Source organism: Malaclemys terrapin, chromosome 7 (genome assembly GCF_027887155.1).
Source record: "Malaclemys terrapin pileata isolate rMalTer1 chromosome 7, rMalTer1.hap1, whole genome shotgun sequence".
NCBI classification, from domain to species: Eukaryota; Metazoa; Chordata; order Testudines; family Emydidae; genus Malaclemys; species Malaclemys terrapin.
This window is the reverse complement of record NC_071511.1, coordinates 59,110,242-59,127,013: the sequence shown is the minus strand read 5'-3', so window position 1 is coordinate 59,127,013 and position 16,772 is coordinate 59,110,242. Positions and strand designations below refer to the sequence as shown.

Genomic DNA, 16,772 nt, shown 5'->3' with positions numbered 1-16,772 from the left:
CGCACACCTACTGTGGAATAGACATGAGCAACACATCTCGAAGAACACCAGTTATGGAAAAGGTTACTGTCTTTTCTTTTGTTACTGTTCTAATAAATTAGTGCTTTTAAAATTTGACCATTTGTGATATTTGATCTGTCAATTGACTAGTTATTTTTAGAACAAACACCCAACCCTATTCATAAAATTGTTTTGCGATTCTCCTATGAAAGGTGCTATAGAAGTACAAAATATTTTGTACTAAACTGTAGAAAAAATGCCCAATCTTCTAATACTAAATTAATACGTGTTTTTTTAAATACACCTCTACCCCGATATAACGCGACCCGTTATAACACAAATTCGGCTATAACACGGTAAAGCAGCATTCTGGGGGGGGCGGGGCTGCGCACTCCGGCGGATCAAAGCAAGTTCGATATAATGCGATTTCACCTATAACGCGGTAAGATGTTTTTGGCTCCCAAGGACAGCGTTATATCGGGGTAGAGGTGTGTATGCATTAGCCAGTTCTAAAATAGCATCATGCTGAATCTCTCCGATATAAATGATCGTATTGTTTCTGTTTCCTGGAAATGTAGTGGGAATAGAGAGTCAATGTGTTAATTTTTCTATACTTTGTGGACAGTATGTTTTTTTCACCAGCTGCAGCAGAATGTTATATTAATTTGAATCAATTCTCTTGAATCCATAGAGAGTATATGATGAAGAAGTGGAAGAATCTATTCCCAAAACTGAAATAGGAGACAAAGCAGAACAGGTTAGATGACTTATATTATTATGAGTGATGACTGTGTGTTTGGAGCTGTGGAAAACAGAAGTAGACACAAGTTGTTTTGTTTTTGTTTTTTCGTTTTGTTTTTTTACTCTCAGGCACTTGCAATTTAGAGACTGAATTTTGTTTACTCTGCAAGTCCACCTGTTGGGTGACTTGAGTCTCACAACCCTAAGAACTCAGGAGCACTCTTGAGGATGACTAGTGTATTGTAACTTCTAGCCCAGTGTCTTGTGTCCAGTAGCCAAGCTTAAATTCTAGTTTTCCAAGAGCAACACGTAATTATAGCAAAAGGGGTAGGAGGCTAAGCACTCGTCCCAAAGCCTGGAGTTGTGACTAGACACAGGATTGTGTCTGGCATCCTGTAATGGTGCAAAGCCAGGAAGTCTTTTCTTCATTTGGTAATTAAATGCACTTGGACGCTAAAAGATCTGTTGTATTTCGGGGTTGGTAAAATGGAATTTAATCTGATGAAAAGATGTATTCAATTCTATCCATTTTAAGCTTACCTAGGGTTTTTTTGTCGTTTTAACTATAGTGAAACAGCTCTGAGAGACAGCAATTTTCAGTCTCATTGCTATGGCATAGTTGAACCCATGACCTCTACCATCAGAGGTGGAAACCATACCTCTATGCCACCAAGAGATCTGAAGGTAGCTGTATTGAGAGTGGAATCCTGCTGATTTGGAGCTAACCTCCTGCAGTTACGTTTTTCAGTGAAAATGACTTTGACTAAAACTAAACACTAATATGGTGTTTCTGTTATTTAAAGGAGAAAACCCGGGAACAAAAAGAAGCAGATTTGATTCCTAAAATCCAGGAAGCGGTGAATTATGGGTTGCAAGTGCTGGACAGTGCATTTGAGCAGCTGGACATCAAAGCAGGCAATTCAGACTCTGAAGAGGAAGAAACTAATGAAAGGGTAGAACTAATACTGGAGCCAAAGGTAAAGAAACTGCCTTTGGGCTGGTCTACACTGGGGGGAGCGGGGGGAGAATTGATCTAAGATATGCAACTTCAGCTATGAGAATAGTGTAGCTGAACTCGATGTATCTTAGATCGACTTACCTCGCATCCTCACGGTGCGGGATCGACGGCCGCGGCTCCCCTGTTGACTCCGCTTCTGCCTCGCGCCCTGGTGGAGTTCCGGATTCGACAGGGAGCGCGTCTGGGGATCGATTTATCGCATCTAGACGAGACGCGATAAATCGATCCCCAATAGATCGATTACTACCTGTTGATCCGGCGGGTAGTGAAGACGTACCCATTGTGGGGAGCATTGGGCTTGAATCTTATCTCGTGTACGCCAGTGCAAGTGGAGAGCAATACCAGCCAAGTTGGTTATGCTGGTGTAAAACTGATATAAATTGCATCAGAATTGGGCCCATTGATTGGGGCTGAAGTGGCAGGCAGCAGCGCCCCTTGCTGAGCTATGTCTGGATTTGTGTAGCTAGCTCCTGTGTCTTAGAGCCAACCAGATAGTAGTTTTATGTATTTGCGAAGAGTACATAGAAAAAGGCCCTGTGCCCTTTTCTCTGGGTTTTCTGATGCATGTTGAAGTACAAGGGGGTAGTTTATATTGATGGGTTTGGGAGAGGGTCTTAATGAATGTGAACTCTTCGTTCTTTTATGGGGTTCGGAGACAGTTTAATTGATATAGACCACGATCTCCATTGGACCAACAAATAACAGCCCTAACCGTCAATCCTAGACCCAGGACTCCAGCCTAATATTTCTATTCGTCCAGTCTTCATGAGCATTATTCAGTACCTGATTTAGAACCTAAAACTGGTTTGGGATTAAAACATAGTGACTAATGGTCTGCATAGTGTTGGGTTCTTTTTTTTTTTTTTTTTTTTTTTTTAAAAGTGTGTGGTGTTGTTTTGAAATAGGAACTGTAAAGTGTCTTGTCCATGGCATAGAGATATAAACAAAAGCCCAACCCTCTTTGTCTCTTTACAGGATCTCTATATTGATAGGCCTTTACCTTATTTAATTGGCTCCCAGCTGTTCATGGAACGCGATGATGTTGGGCTGGGGGATTTCTCTAGTGAAGGTTTGTGCGGGCGATGGCCTTATTTATGTTGGTAACTAGTTCCTAGCTTATTGCTTATGGCTCATGTTGAAGTGAATGGCTCTGATTATGTTGTGTGCTGGTGATTTTGGTGACTGATGCACTAAGGGGGGGCGTGCATGTACCATATCAGGTACTTGCTAAGAGCTAAATGTTGTAGTGAACTGGCCGAGCTTAATGTGACTGAGTGCTTAGTGCTTACAAGATCTGACGCTTGTGGGCATGGAATGGAGGGATTATTGTAACCTGTGCTTTTCAAACCAGTCTCCTTTACACGGTGTTTAATTCTCCATTTACGATGCTGTAGGCTAGATGTCTGTGTTCTGAAGGCTGGATAGCTGCATGTGTCACTGTGCCTCTGAACTGAGCTCTCTTTTCTGTTTGTCATTTTTGAACAGAAGGGTCAGTAGACAGTGATCGTGGGAGTGTAATTGACAGTGAAGAAAAAGATGACGAGGTAAGAGGGGACGATAACTTGCTGTTTAAGCTTGTTGGGGCAGGGGCTATTTTTGTTCTGTTTGTACAATGCCTGGCATAGTGGGGTTCTGGCCCATGACTGGAGCTCCTAGGTGCTGTGCAATGATCCAAATAATTTTTTGCATAAGCACTTGGGCTTCTTGATAATATGATGGCCTCATTATTTAGAATGACATTTTCCACTCCAACATCACTAAAGGGTTAAATCTCTCTTTTAAATTGTATATTTTAACTGTGATACAAATATTTCACATTGCTGTTCTTGTGCAGTAATTTTTCCTGAAACAAAATCTTTTCAATAGAGCAATAAAACTAGTTCTAATTTTGCTGCCTGTATTGAGCAAGGCATATTTGGCTGGAATATTTTCAGTCTAATCACTTAGTGTTGAAATGACAGAAAATTAGATCTTCCTGTGGCTACCCATGCGTTGCAGGTATATGCAATGATCCAGTATGGTGACAGAAGATGAACAACAGAAACCCCATTCACTGCTTACTCTGTAAACCTGCTTAGCTCCACTGATTATGGTGAACCATAACTTGTGGTTTTTTACCTTTACTGTATCAATCTTTTGCATCTGACAAGCAGTGTCTGTAATGTGTACATTACATGCACCAGCTGTATGCTAATTAGTGGAAGCATGCTCTCCTCTGCTCCTGAAAAGTTTTGCTTTCTGCATTTTGTAAGACTTGAGCTTTCCTTTTGAGCCAGACTAAAACTCCTGTTAAAATATGTTGAACACCTTTCTGAAAACAAAGCCTTAAAAACTCTTGCGCATCAGTCCTGGTCTGTAGTGACTACTTACTAGACTGCTGGGTTCAGTGACGGAAAGCAAGCTGAATAGGTGCAGTAGGCTGTTTTGGCAGTCAGAACTGCTGCAGGCATGGAATTTTAAAGCATTCTACCTTAGGCACATAAACAGACAATGCACACAGTCATGCTATCAAATCACTTTTGCATTCTAGGAATCAGATGATGAATTTGAAAACCCAAGCGAGGATGACCAAAAGCCAGTAAGGGCAAGTACTGTGGAATGGAACAAAAGGCTGTTTGATTTTTTAAATCAAGATTGGGTGCTTTTCTGAAATTCCTGCTCTCGGAATTACTTTGGGGAAGTTCTTTGGCTGCGTTTTACAGGCCAGACTAGATGATCATAATAGTCCCTTCTGGCCTGGGAATCAATGTATCTATGTGCTGTACGCAATGGAGATGCAAGGGAGGGGAGATAAGATTTTATAGGGACAGTTGTTCAAAGTCTAAGTTAAAACACGAATCACATCATCTTTCAGATCTCTTGTTTGTGTGCTCAGCATGTTTGGACCAATGGTCCTTGGTTTGGGGGTGGTATGGGGTGTGGGTGAATGCTTTAAAAATGAAGTAAAGCCCACTTGCAGTTCAAGTCCAAACCTTCAGAAATGCACAGTGTCTCAGATAAAACAGAAAAGGCAAAGTAAATAGGGGATGAAGCAGAAGGGAAGGTAGAAACAGAGGTGGGAGGGGTGTATGTGTAATTGTGAGGATATTGTCCTAATCAGATTCTTTGTTATCTCTCTTCCCTTTAGTCAACTGGAGGAACTGTCTGTTAGTGCTGGGCCAGGGAGAATATGCAACATAACTTGGGGCTTAGGACACTTTCTTCCCTGTCATCCCCACTCCCAAAAAAATCATACCCCTAAAACTAGTTGAATGTTCCTGTAAGCAAATTCAGTTCAGTCTGCTGGCCTTTCTCTTTTTAGCTGTAACAGACAACGACTTGTGTTCTTGCTTCTCAGAGAAGGACATTGGTGAGTGATGAGGAGGAAGAGGAGAATGGGTGTGACCTCTTTGGTGACTCTGAAAAAGAGGAAGAGGACTTAGAAGAAAACACAAGGCCGGTAAGGGATTACTGCTGTCAGTGGGAATGAGGCATGATTCCCTCTTGCGGGTGTGAAGGAACTGCAATGCTATCAGTGTGAGGAAATGAGCAAGCACAGTGATGGCTAAGAGTTCTCTGGCATGGGGTGTTTGCAGAGACTGTTGAGGCTCCTTTCTAACATTATTGCCTGTTCATGGTACCTCTTGGGATGCCAGAGACCCAGGTTGGCTCCTGAGCAGCCTCTGAAGCTGTGCAAAGTAGATTACTGCGCTCCTATATGCAAATGTTGTCTGTCTCTCACTCCGGGGACTGCCCAGAAAAAAGGTGGCGGCTTTAAGAATCTTGAAGACAAGTTGGAAATAGCTTGTGTTGCCTGTTGTGATCCATTAAATTACCTGATAATTTAAACTTGCATAACACTTTCTGTCCTGCAGGATTCCAAAGTGCTTTGCAAACCGTTAGCATATAGCCCTATTGAAGCAGTGCTACCTCTGGTGTGGAGCATGGCAGCTAATAGGGGAAGGGAAGTGATTTAGCCCAGAATGTTGGGAGAAAACCCTTCCTCTTACACACAGTCCTAGGACGTGAGCTCCCTTCCCTAAGGGTCTGATCTGAACCCCCTTCCTATCCCATGCAATTATGAGGTTGAAACTCTGTGGATTAGCCTCAGATGAATGAAGGGCTGATTGATTCTGCTGGCATCTATATCTGTGTTTACAGGTACCGAACCTGTTGCTTGCGCTGCTGAGCTGTCCCCTTGGGTAATGTTTTTATCTCTGCCAGTAAGGGGTGAGCCAAACATTCGTTGAGACATAAAATAGGACTTCACTGAAAGGAATACAGTATTCTCTCCCTTCTCCTTGTTGTACCCTCAGAAAAAGAAAAGACCAACGTCGTTTGCAGATGAGTTGGCAGCCCGGATCAAAGGGGATGTGCCTAGCAAACAAGATGAAGAGCAGTCCTGTAAGCTACTCTTTAGTACATGTCTGTGGGGCAGCGCTAGGGTCTTGAGGCTGTTTGAGGAGTTCTTTGTAATAGTGCAATAATATTCTCAGATGTGTGAGTGCGTTTTGCATGAAAGCAAATAGCATGCATCAGTCCTCTTGCAATCACGACAAGTAAATGATACAGACAATGATGTTCTAATAACACAACATTTGACAATGGGATCCTAAAGGGGTTCTGGCCTGGGGTAGGTATGAATGTCAGGTTGGAATTTGTAGGGAGAACCAGTAGAATCCTCCATTCAGGAACAGGCTAATCACTTCTCCGCTTTCCTGCAGTTTAGGTCAGGAAGGGGATTTTTGCCTAGTCTTTTCCCCGCATGGTGTAAAATTGCACATTGGTGAATGCACATTGTTTGGCTGTTTCATCTGACTTAGGGGGAGACGCTGGCCACTAGCCTCTTCCCTTTGTGGCTGCTCTAAGAGCGAGAGAAACAAAATATCTTACTGGTTTAGTGTGTTCAGGCTTTTAAATAAAAGCTAACCTGTCAATATCACTTGTACTCTGAGAAACATTTCTTGCTGCTGGTGTTAGTCCCACCATAGAGATGGATTGTAAAAGATTTTTGCCTCTTATTTACTCTTGACATTTAGACCACCTGTTGTTGTTTTTTTATTTTTCCCACTACTTTGCTCAGCTTGAAGGGTCAAACTAGATTGGTCAGTTTCATGCTTAATTTGCAAAATGTTCTTGTTTATGAAAATAGAGGAATCTTCTACATATACCACCATCTAATACTTTTGGACCCAGGGCCCTGATATATGAAGTTTCTAAGTGCTACTGTAATAAAAAAACACATTTCTATTCACCTCAACCTCTGAAAATGTTCACTCAGTTGAACAATGGGCATAAAACTAGTTTGCAGGGTTGCTTCAGGAAGCTGTGCAATGTAGAAAAATACACAAATAGGCTCTTGTTCTGACTCTGTGTTTTTAAAATGCGTTTATAGTAAACTGGCCTCAGGTAATAAATCACAGGAGTAAAGAGACTCTTTAATGACCTCTTCATCTTTTCTTCTCCAAGCCCTGTCAGCAGAAATCAAAACGAAGAAGACTGTGAAAGAAAAGAAGGAAGTCAGAGTTCCATCAGACGGTAGGGCTTCCTCCTCTGCTCTGTAACTTCTGCTTCCAAATTTGGGGGCAGGGGGTCAGATCTTCTGGATAAAGTGATACAGTGCAGAAGGTCTGGAATATATCAATTAGCATCCTTCATTTTATATGATTGGGGGTGTGTGTGTGTCTATGTATGTATGTATGGAGATATACCTATAGCTCAGAGAACTGGAAGGGGCCTTGAAAGGTCATCGACTCCAGTCCCCCTGCCTTCACTAGCAGGACCAAGTGCTGTCCCTGACAGGTTGGTTTTTTGTGGGGTTTTTTAAGCAGGCCAATGCTCAAACCACTGAGATATCCCTCCTCCCCCCAGTAAAGTAGCCTGTGTTCATGTCTGCACCAAGCAAGAGTAGAAATGGGTGTAGAGGAAGTTCCTGCTCACACATGATCTTACTTGGCATGGTCCAGTTTCTACAGATCTCATGCTTAGTTTCAACAGTGATACGCGCGCAATGTCAGAACTTCTATAGAGTAGACAAAGCTGATTGTTCCCTGTGCATCTGTAAAATCAAAACAGGGTTGTTACCATGGAGCATGTGTAGTTATTTGGCCCCTTCTCTGTGTTGCCCTTCCTGAGAATGCAGAGAAATAGGCCCAGTTAACAGCTCTCTTGCAGTATGTGTGTCCTGTGTTTCTAGATGATGAGGATGACATCTTCAAACCTCCCAAGCTGACTGATGAGGACTTCTCGCCATTTGGTTCGAAGGGTGGCCTTTTCAGTGGCGGGATGGGACTCTTTGATGATGACGAGGAGGTTAGTTACTGGTGGGGTAGAGGAGCATGTGGATTCCTGCACAGATGTCCCCCTAAAAATGGGATTAATGCTGTTGGAAGGTGAGGAGAGAGGAACTCTCTAACTTACCACAACATCTTTCCGGCTTGATCCACAAACATAATGCTCAAGTGAGGTTCTGCATTTTGTTTCTCTCTGCACAATGCCCTTTCTCCAGTAGTGGAGCTAGTATAAAAAGCAATGAGGGGATGGCTTGGCGTTCCGAAAATCACATTGGAAATAGATTCCTTGGATTCACAAGTTCAGCTCCCAGCTGGGTTGACTCAGCCCTTCTTTTTGAGGTAGATAAATCAAGGAAAGTGCAGTTAACTGAAAAGACCTGTGTGTAGTAAAGACCTTTAAAGGCAGCTCCACACTGATGCTGAAAATCATGTGCCTCTCTTCAGAGGATAGCAGATTTGACCCTGGGGTCTTTGGGCTAAATATCCCTCCCACTTGCTCTGCACCATTAGCATGCAGGAATGCTATCAATAACTGCTTTGCCACCCCTACCCCAGAGATACCATATTGCAACGATGCAGTATGTACATAGCTTGTGAAGTGCTGTATGATTTTTTTTTTTGGAATGGAAGGCCAGTTGTATAGACCTAAAACTAATGTTTAATAGCCTCCGTGACCCATCTTAGACTCTTGGTTCACCCCTGGTCCTGTTAACCTTTGATTGTACAACTCCTGGGTACCTGCACTGCCCAGAAAACTTAAAATGTACATTTGTGTGCGTGTGTAAAATTGATTTACAGAGAGATGCAACTAAACTGTCTCTTTTCTCTTCTTCCCCTTCCCCTCCCCCCCCATTTATACATGCCTCAGTTCTATGCAGAAAAATGTTGGTATTGTGAAAAGAAACGCTTGTATTTCTAATAAGATTTAAGAATCATGAGGTAAAGAAGAAAAATAACTGCTTTGTGTGTTACAAACTAGAGTCAGCCGACTTACTTAGAGCAGCAGCTGTTGGCTTTTGTGGCTATATCTGCACAGTTCCTCAACAGGCTATTGAGTTACTAGTCATGACCAATGAGACATAAGATAGAAGCATGATATTAACAGTGCACCCGCTGATTCAGATGTTTCCTGAGGACAAGACTAGCAACTTGTAGAGCAGACTTACCCTGGAGTGGGTGTCAAAGAGTTCACAGAAAGATTCTGACACTTATTGGATATTTTCCAACAGACTAGGGAGCCTCTTTATTATAGATACCTGTCCTCCCATCCCAACTCTGCCTTCATCTGTTTTAAAGCACTAAAAATATATTTCCACTCTAAGCAGCAGTAATAGATTTTTCTTTTAATTACAGGATTGTAGATTTGGGTTTTATCAATACAGATTTGGGTAAAATAACTAGGCTCTCATTTATTATTGTAAAAATAACCTTCATCTTAATTTTTATTAAATGCGTCTACATTGAAAAAGGAAACCATCCTCCATAAAGCTTAGTAGAAGAATGAATCTGCAGCAGGATTCCTCAAGGAGCCTGTTTTCAAACCACTGTGCCCAAATCCCTCTTGTACACTAGGGCTGGGATATTTTTTGAGGTGCCTGGGAGAGTTGGATTCTCAACACTCTCTGAGTTTCAGTGATGCCCAGTTCTTAGGATCCTTGGGTATCTAGGGTGAGATTTTCAAAGTTCTCGTTTGAGTGATCAGCATAGGGCAATTGGAACCTGTGTTTACTGTTTGAGGAGCACAATTTCAAGTTCTCTTCAGCTGAACATGTGTAAGAATGAACCTAGTTCCATGCAGTCACTGTCCCAGCTTCTGGTAATCTAGCTGGAGCTATGTGGGTTTGGCATGTCTCTAGCCAAGGGAACTATGTGTAGGTGTGGAAGGGATTCCGTAGTAGTCAGCTGTTCTTTTGAATTGTAACATGTACTTTTGGGGAGCAGGGGGTATCATGTCATCTTTAAATGCCAATAATCTAAATCTGTCACACTGCATACTACGACCAGTGATATTAACACTTTAGTTTGTCCTGGTCTGAAACTTGAGAGATTCATGCTATGATCCTATCTCACACCGGTCCCTCTTATGCCCTGTCTATGTGAAAAAGTTACATTGGGATAACCTAACAGACAGCTCTGACTGAGGAAAGTCCAGTACTGCCAACCCAAACAAACAAATCACAAGTCAGGCTGAAAAGAATTGTGAGTAGCTTAGAACTCATTTGGAACCACAAGTACGCAGTCAGGCAGCAGCAGAGACCCCCCCCCCCCCCAAAAGCAAATACAGTAGAGTACTGTTAAATGTAAACTACTAAAAAGGGAAAGTTTAAAAAAAAAAAAAAGTGTCAAACTTTCTGTGCTTGTTTCATTTAAATTAAGATGGTTACATGCAGCATTTTTCTTCTGCAGAGTAAAGTTTCAAAGCTGTATTAAGTCAAAGTTCGGTTGTAAAGTTTTGAAAGAACCACAACATTTTGTTCAAAATTATGAACACTTCAGATTTACAAACAACCTCCATTCCCAAGGTGTTCATAACTCTCAGGTTCTACTGTTAAAACCATTGCAAGCCCACGTGGATGCTTATATTGGTATAGGAGTGGCTCTTTGGTTTAGTGTAAATTGGTTGGGACCAGGTTTAAATTAAACTGAATAAAGCTACTCTTACACGAAAATAAGTGTCCATAAAAGTTTTACACTGGCTTAACTAAATTGATGCAAGTTTGGGTGGCCAAGCCCTTAGAGGAGGAAGTGAAGCAAAGGGGAAGAATTTTTCCTAACCCAGAACAAAAATGGAAACCTGCAGAAATGCACACATTTCAACTTCTCCACTGGCGTTGCCCCAAGTCTGTATCTTTGCAGTCAGTTGATCAAGTTCTCACACTCTCTTCTGTTGTATGTCTTTGTCTTCAATCAGAACGATCTTTTTGCTGAAGCACCAAGAGGGGATGACTCGAAAGAAAAAGAGCTGCGAGCCCCAATAAATGATGGTAAGAACTGATTTGTACAAGGAGCACATGTCTCCGGTTGCACTATAGGTGTCTAGATTCTCTGTGGTTGGTAATTGTCTCTCTCAAAGGGTAATCTGAACCAAACTAGATAAATAGCAAACTAATAAGCTAGAAAAGAAGCTAGTAGTTAACTCTGCTAGATTCTCAACAGAGCGCAAGGTTTTCTGTTCTCAGTGCGGAAATATTTACGTTTTTCTTTGATTTTAAAAAGCTAAATGTTTCTCCACCGTAACTTTTTTTATAGTTTATGGCCCCCATCAGGTTGCTGGGTGGGAGGCGTTCCCATTAGGGACTTGATGCAGAGTCAAATGCTTTTCAGTATGGAGTAATTTGCAGCGGGGTGGGGGAATATGGCCAAATGTCTTTCGAAAATGTTTATACCTAAATTTAGGCTTCTAAATTCATATATGAGCAGCCTGACTCTGAAAAGTGCTGCGTGCCCAGCTGCTCCTACTGAAGTCATCTAACTCCAAAGACTAAATTTTCAAATGCACCTTAGGCTCCTAAGTGATAGTCATTGTTTTAGGGGCACAGAGGGGAGTTTTAAATGATGATGTATAACTTGTGGATACAAGCTCATCTGCACTCACTTTTTGTTTGTCGAGGAAAAACAACCACAGAAATTCAGAGAATGTGTCTAAAGCACATTGATTTGAAGACCTTTGGGCTCCTGAACAAAAATGAGAAAGCTCAGTACAATCGTCATTTTTCTTATACTGCAGTATTTGGGGTGTTAATTGTACAAAATGTTTGCATCTATAAGTTATTGTCTTGTCTTGTATTTTCCATAATTTCAGAGCCATCAACAAAGGCTTTACGGAAAGTTCCTGCGGGCGCAGTCTCTCTTTTCCCAGGTATGGTTCAGTTGACAGTGACCTGCTTCATACAGGGAACAGATCTCTTGCTTTAAAACACACTACAAAAGCTGTGTTATCCAGCACTTTACCAACCGGAAAGCTCTATAAAGCCGGCATTTCTTATTTTCATTGAAAGTCCAGTTTATAGTCTGGTTGGTGCGGGGCCGGCAGGCTCCCTACCTGGCTCCGCGTGGCCCCCCGGAAGTGGCAACATGTCCCTGCTGCTCGTAGGTGGAGGCACGGCTAGGTGGCTCTGCGTGCTGCCCCAATCGCTGGCTCCGCAGCTCCCATTGGCTGGGAACCGTGGCCAATGGGAGCTGTGCGGGCAGTGCAGCGCACAGAGCTGCCTAGCCGCACCTCTGCCTAGGAGCAGCAGGGACATGTTGCCGGTTGCAGGGAGGCGCCTGAGGTGAGCGCCGCCTGGATCCGGCACCCTGCACCACCTCCTGTGCCCCAGCCCTGCCACCCCTGCCCCCAACTCCCTCCCTCCCTCTTAATTGACTGGAATTTTTTTCACTTACCCGCACCCCCAGTTTCCCCAATATGGCGGATAACCCAGCTTTTACTGTACAATGGTTTTAAAGAAAAAAATTCTCAAAATGCAGCACTGCTGTATTGGCTGTTCAGCCTCAAACATATGAATTGTGAACATGCTAGGCCTGAATTTCACTGTGTTCTGTGCAATTATAAATCTTCTGTGGGGGGCATTCGAGAAAGCGCGAATATCAGTGAAATTGGAAGTATCATTTCTAAACTACCATAATCTTGGATAGCTTTATTTTTAAGAGTCTGTTTGTATCAGTGATTCATATACTGAATGTATAAATGCGGATATTGTATGGATACAGTTCAGTCCTATTCCTATTTCAAGCAGTAGTCTGAGCTGCATTTAAAAAGTTGGCTAGATCTTTACAGTATTGTGCCGTTTCTTCATGCTAGCATGTTAAGTTTGTTTTGAAGGAGGCGTTTAAACTTGTTCTTTCCCTCATGATTAAAAAGAGAAGAAATAGTTACAGAACTCCCTGGCCCCCTTAGTTTCTCTTAGGAAGCTGCTCTATGTGGGGAAGAGCTTCTGGAAGTATCTTTAGTTTTGAGCTACACAGCATGTTGCACATTTTAAGTGTAGTAACAAAAGCAAACTGAGGTAACATGTTTGCACCAAAGTCTTATTTTTATATATTGGATATATTTCTTCCTATATCATGCCATTCTGGCTGGTTCTGTCTAGATGAGCTCAGAATTCTCTCATACCTTTTCACTAATGCACCAGGGATGGCTTTGGCATAGGGTTAGGTCAGATGCCATCTTGCTCCTCTGGGGCAAGTGCACACTTTATCAGTGTTGGAGCTGGCTAGACTGTCTGTTGCAAGCAAATGAGGTGATGAATTTAGTCCTCCCTTCCTATTCAGGAATTGTGCAAGTAGATCGTGAATTCTATTAATTTAATCACTGTTCAAAAATCACTGGCTAAATAGCTCTTAAACTTTGTAGTCAGTGTTCAGTCAAATTATTCCATATTCTGACTCGCAGGTGGGAATGACGTGTTTAGTTCAGCCTCTGTTCTCGTGGAGAAAGAAAACAAGAAGCCCGTGGAGCAGAGCGCAGACAAAGGCCCCAAACAGCCTGAGAAAGTCAGTCTGTTTGATGACGATGATGACTTTTTTGTGGAACCAACTAACAAACATTTGAAATCGGGTAAAGTGTGTTTGGAAAACTATAAAAGGTCATAGAAACTAGGGCCAGTGGGGACCTGCGGGTCCTGAAATCCCCCCTGCACCTGGTGCTATTTCTGCCTCAGCTGTTCCACTGTCTCATGTGTATCCGATCCCTCTGAACGTTACCATCAGTGATGTCTCTGATCTTTCTTGGCAGCTGTTGGCCATTCACTCTTAAGATTTTTTTTTTTCTGGGAGGCTTTTTAGTGTTCGGCGATATTTAATTTTAGTTCAGAAGAGCTGTATGCGTCTAGATGGGCGTGCACACTCAGGGTGTGTGGGGAGGATGGAGAATTGCAGCACCCATTGACGTTTTGGCTAATGACCTTTGTACCCAACTGACGCTTCACCTTGTGAGCTAGCCCAACCAACCCGCCCACCCCCATTTAAAAAAAAAAAAAAAAAAGACTTCTGTTGCTCATTGCTGTCATTCTGCTCTCTACAGAAGAGACTATACTCCTTCTAAAATGTCACAACCTCTCTTGTGACCAGTGATAGCTGGTCTCTTCCAACAGAAAACATTCCCCAATATAAATGTGTATTTTATTTCTTCTTTTTTTTTTTTTTTTTTTAACAAAGTCAAATCCACTGCTGATTTCTTTGACAATGATGATGGCGACTTATTCAAGAAAAAGCCTGAAGTTGTTCCTGCAGCTGTCATTAAGGCAGCTGAAGGGCGTAAAGAATCCATGGGAGGGAAAAAGGTAATGTTAGAAGTGGATTTTTCCATTGTGCGCAAAGAACTGATCTGAGAGGAATAGTTAGGCCACTCTGGCTCTAACGCTGCTGGAGTCCATCCCACAGAATAACAGGAATGTTGTTTGTCTCTATGAACGTGATGCTTAGTTTCCAGATTCCTCCCCAGCTAGCTCTGGGGGTTGCCTGTATGCCTTCTGCAGCTCTTTGTCTTTCTGGGATTCCTGCCAGAGGTTTCCTGTGCTGCAGGGTTGGTCTCAGGGAGTCTTACCAAGGCTGGAGTTGGTCTCCTCTGTCATGTGCCTCTCTTGTTCCTCCTCTTGCTCTGTAGCAGCTGGCAGAAACTGGCTGTGAAGTAGAGCTGGGAGGAATTTCCTGGCTGAGTAGTTTATTTGCTGAAAAATGCAGTTTCAGGTCGACCGAAGCAATTCATGTATTCAGGTCAAGCTTGGCTAATAGTTTTGGCTGACTAAAAATGGGGAAAATAAATTTTCAAAAGTCAAAATGGATCATTTTGACACTTTTGTCTCTAAACAATGTTTTGTTTAGAAATTTAGCAAGATTGACTTAAATATTTGTTTAAAAGGGTAAACTTCTGGTGAAATGTTTCATACTTGGTACACCTCTACCCCGATATAACACTGTCCTCGGGAGCCAAAAAATCTCATTGTGTTATAGGTGAGACCACGTTACATAAGGGTAGGGAGAGGAACTGCTTTTACCACTCCCCGCCCCAGTTTCTATCCCCTCCCCCCTCAGCTGTTTGGCCTGGCAAGCCTGGAATGGGGGAAGGGGGCAGCGCGGCAGCGGCGCGCTCGGGGGGGAGGCGGAGATGAGCTGGAGCGGTTCCTCTGCGCCCCCCTGTTACTTGCTGTGGCCCCCCCACCCCAGCTTACCTCCGCTCCATCTCCTTCCACGAGCGCGCCGCAGCTCTGGTTTTCCCCTCTCCCCCAATCAGCTGTTTTGCGCAGCAAGCCTGGGAGGGAGGAGAAGCAGAGCTGAGCGGCGCGCTCGTGGGAGGAGGCGGAGGCAGAGGTGAGCTGGGGCGGGGGGGGCCGCAGCAAGTAAGGGGCGGGGCAGAGGAACTGCTCCCCACCCCAGCTCACCTCCACTCCGCCGTTGCCTCCTCCCACGAGCGCTTCTCCTCCCTCCCAGGCTTGCCGTGCTAAACAGCTGATTGGCATGGCAAGCCTGGGAAGGATGGGGGGAGAAGTGGCGCTGCGGCGTGCTCATGGGAGGAGGTGAAGCGGAGGTGAGCTGCGGCGGGGGGCCCCGGGGAGGGCCGCAGCAAGTAACGGGGAGGGGGGGCAGAGGAACTGCTTGCGGTAACGCGAATTCGGCTATAGCGAGGTAAAGCAGCCCCGTCTCCTGGAGCGCTGCTTTACCGCGTTATATCCGAATTCGTGTTATATCGGACTGCATTATATCAGGGTAGAGGTGTACTTATTAACTTAGGGGTGTAGTATTCTCCCATTGGCTAGTTCATTTCTCTTGTCTCTACAGGGGCTTATCCAGGAAAATATAGCCAAGCAGTGCCATGGAATCCCTATAAGTGCCTCCTGTTGAAGTCAATGGGAGTTATATGCAAAAAAATCTATGACCAGCACTTAAAATCATCCTTATGCAGCTGAGGCTCTGCAGAAAGATCTGTTTTCAAAACTATGTGGGTCATAGTTCTCTAGTGTCTGGATCAGAATTTCCTAGGTTTTAGCCATCCCTTTTCAACAGTTGGGACACTTAGCAGGCCAGCTACCAGCAGAGCTACCAAAGAGGAATGTAAAGTGTGTGGTTACGTTGATTTAAATAGGTGCTGATGTGTTCTTGTTTTGAAGAGTCAACCATCTTCCACTGAGGACTCCAAGTCTTTATCTGACATACTTCCCAAAAACCAAAGAGGCCTATTCTCTGATGAAGAAGATTCTGAAGTAAGTGCTAAATGCTCTTGGATCTAAATGGAATTCTAAAGGGCCTGGACCGCAACATGACTGCATTTCTATTGCCACGTTACCCAAAACCCATTCCTGTTGAGAGATGTCTCAAATCGTTGCTTACCTCCAAGGAATGGGATCTCTGGTATGTGGTTCCCCCAAAAAACACTCTCTCCAGCAGGAGCAGTTTCTCTCTCCCAGCATTTTCCACCAATTTTAAAAATTCTATTTTGCATGCACACAGAGGCGTGAGATGGAAGGTTAAATGAAGTAAAAAGGCAGGAAAGCGCATCCGACCCTTGGATTTGCTTCAGTATGTACAGGGGTCATGCGAGCTCTTCAGTCCCTGTCTTCTTGCTTCCCAGCTTGGACCTGACCTGGAGCCTTCAGAGCAGACATGCCAAACCTGTGAAAAAATGCAGAAATTGGGCTTGTTTTTGGCTTAATTGGCTTGTGAGCTGCTTGCTGGCTAGTTTTTGGCTTGTAGCTTGTTGCTTCTTTTTGTTTTGTTGTTTTTTTGTTTTTGATCGGCTCCTGGCA

The 16,772-nt window shown here is 43.5% G+C and overlaps 1 protein-coding gene across 5 annotated transcripts in view; it reads left to right on the top strand.

Annotated features, from left to right (window-relative positions):
* The window catches only part of WASHC2C (WASH complex subunit 2C), a 66,710-nt gene that overhangs the window by 10,891 nt on the left and 39,047 nt on the right, over positions 1 to 16,772 (top strand). For 3 of the 5 annotated variants that reach the window (XM_054034169.1, XM_054034168.1, XM_054034167.1), the window contains exons 3-16: positions 692 to 757; positions 1,545 to 1,718; positions 2,735 to 2,828; positions 3,245 to 3,303; positions 4,290 to 4,337; positions 5,097 to 5,198; positions 6,055 to 6,142; positions 7,208 to 7,276; positions 7,935 to 8,050; positions 10,943 to 11,015; positions 11,834 to 11,890; positions 13,424 to 13,588; positions 14,188 to 14,312; positions 16,137 to 16,229. In XM_054034169.1, the coding sequence (XP_053890144.1) occupies positions 692 to 757; positions 1,545 to 1,718; positions 2,735 to 2,828; positions 3,245 to 3,303; positions 4,290 to 4,337; positions 5,097 to 5,198; positions 6,055 to 6,142; positions 7,208 to 7,276; positions 7,935 to 8,050; positions 10,943 to 11,015; positions 11,834 to 11,890; positions 13,424 to 13,588; positions 14,188 to 14,312; positions 16,137 to 16,229 (1,329 nt within the window). Of the gene's footprint in view, positions 1 to 691; positions 758 to 1,544; positions 1,719 to 2,734; positions 2,829 to 3,244; positions 3,304 to 4,289; positions 4,344 to 5,096; positions 5,199 to 6,054; positions 6,143 to 7,207; positions 7,277 to 7,934; positions 8,051 to 10,942; positions 11,016 to 11,833; positions 11,891 to 13,423; positions 13,589 to 14,187; positions 14,313 to 16,136; positions 16,230 to 16,772 lie in introns of all 5 variants that reach the window. The other 2 variants (XM_054034166.1, XM_054034165.1) reach the window with 1 other exon arrangement.